General features: G+C 32.7%; 1 protein-coding gene across 1 annotated transcript in view; it reads right to left on the bottom strand.

The window, feature by feature from the left end:
* Nucleotides 1-1,165: 1,165 nt before the first annotated feature.
* The window catches only part of LOC134711219 (uncharacterized), a 28,056-nt gene continuing 18,606 nt past the window's right edge, over nucleotides 1,166-10,615 (bottom strand). The window contains exons 10-14 of the mRNA XM_063571686.1: nucleotides 8,703-9,935; nucleotides 5,349-5,379; nucleotides 3,853-4,142; nucleotides 2,769-2,796; nucleotides 1,166-1,618 (exon numbers count right to left, since the gene is read on the bottom strand). Coding sequence (XP_063427756.1) covers nucleotides 1,317-1,618; nucleotides 2,769-2,796; nucleotides 3,853-4,142; nucleotides 5,349-5,379; nucleotides 8,703-9,935 — 1,884 coding nt within the window. The 3' untranslated portion in view covers nucleotides 1,166-1,316. The remainder of the gene's footprint in view (nucleotides 1,619-2,768; nucleotides 2,797-3,852; nucleotides 4,143-5,348; nucleotides 5,380-8,702; nucleotides 9,936-10,615) is intronic.

Below are 10,615 nucleotides of genomic sequence, written 5' to 3'. Positions count from 1 at the left end.
TATTTTTTGCCTTCCTTTGTAATATCATTCTAGGGTGAACCTTTAATGCAAGAGACCATTAGTGTTGCTTTTGTTCTTCTTTCTTGGTGACTTGTTGACGTTTACCCCAAAACTTTTCTTATTATTTCAACAACGATTACCACTAATATCTTACATTTGTCTAATCTCGGCTTGAATCAAAAGCTTGTCCATTCGTTTTTGATGCGTTTTGTTATTTGATTTTGTCGTGTGATTATGGACTTTCCAAATTGATTTTCCTCTAGGTTAAAACAAGTTCATTTTAAAATTAGTAAATACTGGTAATAACTGGGCCGTTTCAGGAGTTACTTGTATTTACTAAGTGCATCGGGGATAACATGTAATTCCTAAATTTTAGTAATTACATGTTATTCCTAATTTCACCTATTTACTGTAACAAATATATATATATATCTATATATAGAATACACTACATTACAGTTCAGAAGGTTTTAAAAGAAAAAAAATATTTAGATTTTAAGTGCAACCGCATCATTTCCGAAAAGGACAATTTTCAGATTACTTCATCTCGCTTGTCTTCAAAGGCTATTCATGATAGATCTGAAACTTTTCTGTGAAGTTCGTTTTTGTTTGTTATTTTACATTTTCTGCATGACTTTTTTTGGTAAGTTGTCTATAGAGGTAAAACAATGACCTATTTTAGATGTTTCTTTAATTGTGTTTCACCCGAATACTAAACAACAATGTCTGACACAGTACTGAGGTTTTGTTAGTTATACGTCATTTAGATTTTCGATTTTCTTGTAGTAGTAGGTCCTTCAAGTCCGTCTGTTTTATTGAGGGGTTTAGTCCACCATATTTTACATAAGGAATTGCCTATAGAAAATCAGGAATGTGACAATTGTATTCCATTCGGTTGATGTGTTTAAACTTTTGATTTTAACATTTGATATTTAGTTGTCATTCTTACTTTTATTGATACTTGTAAAAATATACTCTTCCTTTTTGTACTTTACGTAGGTTTTTATCTTTTTATTCTATCGTTACTGATGAATCTTCTCAAAACGAAACACGCGTTTATTGTACACATGTTTAGCCCTGGTATCTATGATGAGTTTACACGGATCCTCCGACAACACAGAACAATTACATTTACAATTATTTATTTATCTAACTATCTGTATAACTATGCATCACAAAACTACATTCACATTTAAAACGAATTGAGTATGAAAAAGCAATCGTGGTGCATATTGTGTCATAAAATCATAAAACATTCTTCAAAGTTATTGTTTTGGTTACAAAATAAGACTTTTGCAGACATGATGGTTTTTCTATTACTTTGCATGAGGGCGCTTTGATATTTCGCGTAGGTATTGGAGTCCACCTGTATTCACGCGTTCAAGTGCCAACATTAAACTGTAAATGGTCTTGACTTTTGACTTTCTCCTCCATTTTGTCAATACATCTTCCACCAAACCGGGCAGATCTTTTGGAAAACTGAACAAACTTTGTTCAATTTCAGTAAAACTTAATCCAAGTTCTACTCCCAACTGCAATGGGCAATTGCCGACCTGATTTGACAATTCTTTCAAATGTTGGTCACTTGGGATAGTCTGGAGATTGAAGTCCGCCATTGCTGGAATGATAAATGAACGTATTAATTTATCAATTCTGTTATATATTCTATAAAACATTCGAAAAAATATTAGTCAAACTATTCAATATATTAGTAATCGCCGGGACCCTATTTCACAAAATCTTAACATCTCTGTCGAGACGAGTCTAGTTTCAATGTCACTTTCACAAAATATTTGACTGATATGATGTTCTTGTGTTGAAAAGTAAAAAAAACCAACAATACTGAACTCCGAGAAAAATTCGAAACGAAAACTTTTTCTTATTGAGAAATTGTGGATGATGCCTTGTTTTATAGCTAGCGAGCCTCTCACTTGTATGACAGTCACATACAATTTCAGTATAATTACAACTAGGTGTGAACAAAACAAAGACATATTAGGTAAAAATGTCAAAATAGGGATACTGCAGTCAACATTGTGTTTTATTCTACAAATGTTTCGTAGTGTGTGATCTTAGTTCTTATATGCATTTATCTTTTTTGTCTTTATTCATTTCGGAATATGTTTTGTGAATTCTGTATTCGCAGTGTGTTGGACGCTTATCATGCAGCCAAATTCTATCAAGCTTTTGTACATGTTAGGACTGTATCCGTCTGTAACCATGTTGAGAGACTAGGTCAAGCTTTTATTTTGAGTTCATGCGAAGACCTCGATTGTTTTATCTTGGCTTGTTTAGTCCAATTTGATATCTGAGATTTGAACAGCGGTAAGTTCTTATTGAAATTTATAACCAGTTCTATCTTTCAATGTTTATCTCATCTGACTATACAATAATATATTTTTTTTTCTAGGAAATGTATTTCAATAAAACTAAATATCCTAAAACTTAATTCACTTAAGTTTAGTAAATATCATAGATACTAAAACTATCAAGCTAATTAACAACAGTGAGATATAAACTTTGTTTTGCGGAGAAAACATTGACTTTGATATCAAGACCATACAACGTATACTTCTTTGCGTAAAGTTATTCCAGAGATTTAAATTGATGTACTGGATTAATGCACACTATCCCTGTGTTCAACAACAAAAAAATAAAAATTGAATCCTATGTGTATTCGTAATTTATCACCATCATGGCACATTGCAAACCTACAATTTAGAACTAATTTACTTTTCACTGATTGTGTTATAAAAAAATTGACTTACCCAACAACGCTGATCTTTCCCTAAATATCTAATGAAAAAATAATTGATTATTGAAATGAAGAAAAATAACTATCAAATATATTGTAATGAGAAAACAACTCAGTAAAAGAGAATAAACTCATTATAGATGCCAGGACTTAATTTAATATATACGCCAGACGCGCGATTCGTCTACAAAAGACTCATCAGTGACGCTCGAATCCCCAAAAAGTTAAAAAGGCCAAATAAAGTACGAAGTTGAAGAGCATTGAGAACCAAAATTCCTTTAAGTTTTGCCAAATACAGCTAAGGTAATCTATGCCTGAGGTAGAAGTGAGCTCAACATACGATATATAATCTTGTACACGTTCACGATATTTCGTGTTTTGAAACATCCCCAGTCTAGAAAAATGTGAGAATATTTAAAAGTAACTATAAAAACTTTGAAGTCACAAAAATCCCAAAAAGTACAAACCAATACTAGAAACAAAGTCAGATAACCACAAGGCAAATTGTAACACTTCTCGTTCCTTCCTCTGTTATCTAGTTTTTTTTATAAAGAAAGATAAAGAAAGTACGTTCCATTAAAGGTATCACAAAAAAATCACGCGAACTTTATTCGTGTAATGAAACCGTATCAAAATAAAAATCATATAAAAACTGAACTTCGGGAAAATTCAAAAAGGAAAGTCCCCAATCAAATGGCAAAATCAAAAGCTCAAGCACATCAAACGAATGAACAGCTGTCATATTTTTCCCTTGGTACAGTCATTTTCTAATGTAGAAATGGTGGTTATCAAAGAATAAATTTGTACATGCACCTTTTAAAACAACCTCTAAGTAATTAACCACATATAAACTACACTTTTACAACTGATTCTTTTCATGCTTTAAAGCCATACAAATATCTTGAAGACATTGTTCCTTCCCCGACAACACCAAGCATTTACGAAATCAAGTTTATCATACAGAGACATTCTCCTGATAAGCTAATTCATAATATCCAACAAAGCCATATCATTGTAGTTATAAATTTGCAGTTTACATTTCTTTGGTTAATTAAAAACAACTACATTTATTTATATAATACAAACTAGCTCTGTACCTGACATATAAGATGACTATCCAGCTCCACATTTTTCAGGGCATCACGAAGGTCTTTCAAAGTAGGATCCTTTGATTTCAATAACATCGAATTTTTCCATTGCATCAGTGCCACCGACTTAATTCCTTTTGGACTGTGACCAACATACTGGAAATTGATATCTTCCCATTCCTCCACTTCCATTCCCAAGTAGATAAAATATTCTCGAAACAAATTTATACCAATATGACATCCTAATCTAACAAGATGCTTATCAGACGGTTCTGCTCTTAATTCATCGTCGGTGAGACCTTAAAACAAAATTTAGTTTTTAATCAGCAATCACAGACAATTAATTATTTGGAACAAAGAATTTTGTTCAAAACAGTATCAAAAAAGGTTGACATGAATGCCAACACAACAAGGTACATATTGCACCAAACTCCATAATAAGAGTTCAAAGTCAGATATATTTATATTGGTGATATGCACAGCTTGTGTAATCTTTTGATGTCCTCCCTTTTGATTCAATGGCTTTCAAAAGTTTAGTTTTGGGCATTACCGATGAAGGTAAATTAAAAAAAGCGATTCGGACCCATGAAATTTTAGAAAGTGCCATTTTTGTTTTGGTTGATTTATTCTAAATTTTATTTTTATTTTGTTGAATTCAACAGGCCATAATTCAAGTTTTAAACTTCACTTTGAGTTAACAGCCGACAACATTAGTTTTAAAAAAATAAGTCAAAATTAAATAGAGAGTCATCTAGAAGCCATATATAATGATAAACAAACTCTCATATATATAACAAGTCTAAAAGAGTACAATATCACCAAAAACACAATAAAACGAACAATATGTTAGATATTTCGGATAACAGATATCCTTCCTCGGTAATTGCACGATGACAAATGAATTATGTCAATTCAAATTAAGACTCTCTTTTGGAAGGATATCTGTTATCCGAAATATCTAACATATTGTTCGTTTTATTGTGTTTTTGGTGATGTTGTAGTCTTTTACACTTGTTATATATTATATTTTGTAGTGTACTGCATCATGTTTATATGATCCATCGCCCCGTAAGTGACAACTCTACAACAGATTTATCCATCGGATCACCATCAATGATGGTGATACATGGCTGTGTACATTATGTATATACAACTCGTCTAAACATCAACCCAACAATGTTAGATCTGTAAATTTGCTTATATATATATATTATATGTAATTGCCTAATGGCTGCATTAAAATAGGTAAACATTCTAGACAGTACATGTATATTCAAATGAACATATGAGATAATTAGATACAAATGCTTTGAATACTTGTAAATGCAAAACACGATTGATGCAACACACTTAATGTGGTTTTTTTTTAATGACGAATCATTGCTACATGTAAGAAAACCTTATATCGGTTTCTAGCACATTTATATTAATTAGCTAAACACGCATTACTTAAACACATTAACACCTTCCTTATCTTATGTATGGCTACGTGAATGAATATCTACCTTTACATTCATGTCCACACGTCTTTTGTGCCTGAAATTGTATAAATGACCATTTAATTTTTAAAAATATATTAGTGGTAAATCCTAAAAGCAGTGATTTATTCCCTTACATTGAACGAAAATATTCAATTGAAAAAAAATCATATCTTTATCTATAGTACTATAATAAAGAGGTCTAAGGGTACTAAGTAGCAACATTCCAGAAGCACCTGCATACGGTGTATATGTCTCCCAATTGATACGATATTCCCGTGCTTGCATTTTCTATCATGATTTTCTTGATAGAGGGTTGCTGCTCACAAGGAAGCTATTAAACCGACAGTTCCAAATGGTGAAGTTGAAATCATCACTTTGTTAATTTTACGGACGCCATCACGAGTTGGTTGACCGTAATGGAAAATCTGTTTCACATATGATATCGGATATGTTCCTTACGTCGTACATGTGTCGTAACTACAATCCCCCTCCCTTTCACGAATGTGACCTATCGAATTAGACTATTTACCGGATGTATTATAACATAAGCAACAATAGGGGTGCCGCATGTGGAGCAGGATCTGCTTACCCTTCCGGAGCACCTGAAATCACCCCTAGTTTTTGGTGGGGTTCGTGTTGTTTATTCTTTAGTTTTCTATGTTGTGTCATGTTTACTATTGTTTGTCTGTTTGTCTTTTTCATTTTTAACCACGGCGTTGTCAGTATATTTTCGATTTATGAGTTTGACTGTCCCTCTGGTATCTGTCGTCCCTCTTTTGTTAACCGACATGACGAAAAAATGACCAGCCAAAGATAAGAGACAATGGTGTTGATTCAAAATTGAACCCTTTTGTTTTCCGTGTAATTGAAATTTCCAATAAGTACAAGTGTCAGGTCGAATCCGCTACCGATACCAATAGTATGTGTCGCATGTAGTTTCCGGTTGTACCTAGAAAACCAGGATGAGTTCAAATAGGAATACTTTGAAAGCAGAGAAAACTGTGAACCTAATATCCAGCATGACTTTATAAGATGACAAATCGAATGCTGAAAATCCAGGCCAAAATAAACCTTTAGTACTTTAATTCAGTCACACTATCAAATGCATTTAATTTTATTAAACTTACTCAGAAAAAAATCATCTTACTTTGATTTCCGATTTTTACAAGTCAGCAAATTAAAGGGGGGGGGGGGGGGGGGCGATTTTTACCATTAAATTTTTTCATGGTATAGATATGTTGTATTTATTTGGAAATGTAGCTAAATTTGTTTTAACCTTTAAGACCATTGATCAACGGATTAAACTGTCATTCAAAGGGACCACGTGCACGTTTATCATTCCTTATGATTTTATCTGAAACTTACAATTGCGATTGGTTTTATTTGACAACCAAATAGTGAGGTCATTTATGGAGTATATCTGCTGTCATTATTCGAAGCTGTAACACACTTTGTTCTTATCTTTTAGAATAGTGTTCAAAAAGACTGTGTGATATGATATTCAAAAGGCGGTGTTTATAGATTATTGTTGATCATCTCAACGAGATTTGTTTTCTCGTTTGAGCCGGCACGGCGAAAGCGAGAAAAGTAATCGATTTGAGAGTCCAATGATAATCTGTTGTTCGCTATTTTACCTATGACGACATTGTCAATTTCATAAGCAATGACACGTGCCTCCTTACTTTCTAGCGATAATTTTCCATCTCAAGCGAGAAGCATGATATGAAAAATTATCACGAAAAAAGAGCAAAGAAAAAATGCACAAAAAAGCGATAAAAACGTCTGCTGACTTTCAATCTCGATTATGCAATGTTATGCTAAAACAATATGAATGGCTGAAAAGCAGAATGTATGTAAAGTCAGACATTTTTGCCTCTTGTATTAAACTACAATTTTTTTCTAAGATTCACTATTCGTCAGATATTGTACTAAATTTTTAGAAAATTTTCTCCTTTATTCATAAATTTTGGCTTCAAACTTCTTGTATATTTATTGGAAAACTGGAAAAACATGATAAACGGTCAAAATAGCCTAATTTTTACATCTTCGCTAGCCAAAGGTTACGATCCACTCCCGCTCTCTTCACCCTTGGCGTATTGAGATAAAATTCGGAGACACAGGGTAAGTATTTATTGGTTGCAGTCGAAACGCGCTGCATCCAATTAAAAAGCACATTTAACATGATCACGTGTAAATGTAGAAAGTGTTTGTAAACATTTGTCACGTGTGTATTGTGCAACAAATCTTTACATCCCTAAACATATGACTATATTTAGTGACAACTTGAATGTTTTTAATCAACTAATAGAAGTTCCTTTGTATGTTTCATGCACAAACGCATGAATGTTGACGTATATTTTCGTTTTCCGCTTTAACAAGTGGGTAGAATCTAGACACTACCGTGTTTTAACCTCCAAATTGAAGAGTTCAAGTGCTACCATTGTTCAAGAATAATGTATTCGGAATTGGCGTTAATTAATTCTTCCGACAGATGGCGAAACATTGTTTTCACAAATGTTGGCTCAATCCGTCAAGGGTGAAGAGAGCGGGAGTGGATCGTAACCCTTGGCTATCGAAGATGAATTTTTATAGGTATTCATTAATAAATTGTAGATAGATATAAGCAAAGGTATAACTTAAAAAGATATGTCATTACTTGACGTCTTATTCAAAAGTGTTTGTTCTTAGTCAAATATCTTTTTAAATGTTAAAAATGTACATCTTAAGTACAATATGTAGGTTTCATTGTAATATTTCTTTAACATTTACATATTTACATCAATCTGTCTAGATTATATGTTTCTACTTTACTTTCAATAAAATATTCACAATTTTAAAGGGATTAAGTGTGTGGATAAATATGTATATTTTAAATCAGTTTGAAGTAGAGCCATCATCACTTTCATTATATTCCTTGTACGTGAACGTTTTCCCTGATGTTTGATATACTTTTGTAACTTAGAATATAAAGTGACATTTTATATTATAACTAGTCCAAGCTAAAGAATATAAATTCGAACACCTTCATATAACATGCTTATGTATCTGTCTTGCAATTGTAGGAGTCGTTATCACTTTAGTATTTCGCGTGTACGCGAACGTATATCATATAACATAATGTAAAGTGCCTAACTTAAATAGGTTTTAAACTACTGCTAACACTTGTAAATAAAGCTGGGAATAAGTCAGGCAAACAACCAACATAATATTATAAATAATCAGCGATATATTTTTCTCAAATCCTAAAAAAACTAAATTTCTAAATTTAAGATTCACTATTTCTACCTTTAAAGGTATCTAATGAACGTGAAATTGACAGGTAAACGAAATTTATAAAGTATACACCATAAAATATAATGTAAAGATATATAAACAAACCTTGTTGAAGATCCAGTAACGTAAATATTTGGTTTTATGTTCCTCCCCTTTTTCACATGTCCATTGGTCATCTTTCATTACATCTTGCAAAGTTTTAAAGCAAACATTCCTGCCACATGGAATGCCTACTTCAATAGAGTATAGTTCTGATAATTTAGTTAGTGCCATTTTTCTACCAAAGCTCTTATAATGAAACGAGAGAGATACCTCAAGATTCTTTGTCAGACACTCTTGTACACTTGCTGCTACATCCGGTGAAATATGTAATAAAGATTCCTGGTTTGTCATGTAAACCATAAGTCGATTGTCTTCTAACCATATTCGGAGCTCCGTATCTTCATTGACATTCAACACTGCAGCTTTGTGATAAAGACACGGTTTGTTACTTTCGTACTTCAATGGCCAAGCGTTGACTGATCCTCCAATAAGTTTGTAAGCCAGTGCAGTGGGAAGTGAATGCCGTTCTAGTGAATACCGCAAACATATCGTTCTTTCTGTCTGACCCAAGTTGAAATCGGATGGTCTAATAGTCTTTATCATGCATGGAACAAGATAAACGTCAGCTACAGACGGAGTTTGTTTAAACGCCTTTGGGATAATCAGAATATCTAAATGAACGAGGAGCTGTACAACAAATTCTTTGATGCTATCTGATGGCATATACTGATGAACATTATCTTGTTGCCAAAGCTTTAAAAGGTCAGTTTTAAAGATTTTACCAGTCTCTGTCAATATTTCTAAAATGTATCTAAGGCTTTTGTCTGCTGGAAAGAACTTTTCATCGGTCACAAATGACCTTAATATATTAACCAGTGCTGGAGGATGAATGATGATGAAGTTGTTTAACCCTGGGAGGCTGTAGTACATCAGTTTACCTAAGGAATGCTGAATTATCAGGAAATCGTCCATCTGGTGTTCATTTAAGGCTAGGTCGTCATTCATCTTGTTAACATTTCGAAGATCTTCCTTCGTTATGATGTTTATATTTTTCATTCTCATGTTGGAGATTTGTAACTCTAAAGGAACCCATTGCATTGGTCTTCGTTGGCCCCAGGATGATTGCATCATTGCAAACATGACGACTTGGTCCGTCAGCCGTTGTATTTCGGCGTCATTTTTATCAATTCCATTGATAAAATATACCGTCTCAAGGTGTATGTGAATGCTTTTCTCATGCTGGGAGAACATATGTTTCAAATCCTTAATGAAATTTTCCTTTAATTTCACTGTTTCCTAAATTATATAGCAGATCAACTAATTAAAATGGGAGTGTTTGTGCAAATCTGCTTTAAAAATCAAATAATTTTGAATTTAAAGGAAAATAATGAGTAAATAAACTCATCATAGATACAAGGACTAAATTTTGTATATACGCCAGACGCGCGTTTCGTCTACAAAAGACTCATCAGTGACGCTCGAATCCAACAAAAAAGTTATACTAAATCCAACAAAAAAGTTATACTATCTGGACTCCATACCTTATACCGTAGAATTTTATAAAATTATCAAAACTTTTTTGGGAAGAAACAATACGAGATGGTATTTTATAAAATCATAAAGCATTTCATTTGAGCACGAGAACGGTTCAAAATAAATTCAGTATTTTGTAGGTCTTCTCTAACAACTATTGCGTGCTGTCTTACGAAACGTTTTTAATTGTGACGTGAAATAGCGATATAAATATAGCGCCATAACAATAGGGAGATATTAAAGATCAAGCCTAAGAGAAACAGTTCAGATTTCATCCTTCTATTTTTTTATGGTGATGATTTTTTTTAGCAGAGTTGATAATTTGGATATCTTGATTGCTATATTCACATGTATGTATTTTTGTTTATAACTAAAGACGTGTGGTATTGTTAATATAGTGTTGTCAGTTACACATTCGTAATTAATAAAATCGATATAGAAAA

This window comes from Mytilus trossulus, chromosome 3 (genome assembly GCF_036588685.1).
Source record: "Mytilus trossulus isolate FHL-02 chromosome 3, PNRI_Mtr1.1.1.hap1, whole genome shotgun sequence".
Taxonomy (NCBI): Eukaryota; Metazoa; Mollusca; class Bivalvia; order Mytilida; family Mytilidae; genus Mytilus; species Mytilus trossulus.
The sequence above is the reverse complement of the archived record's forward strand: the minus strand, read 5'-3'. Positions and strand labels throughout refer to the sequence as shown.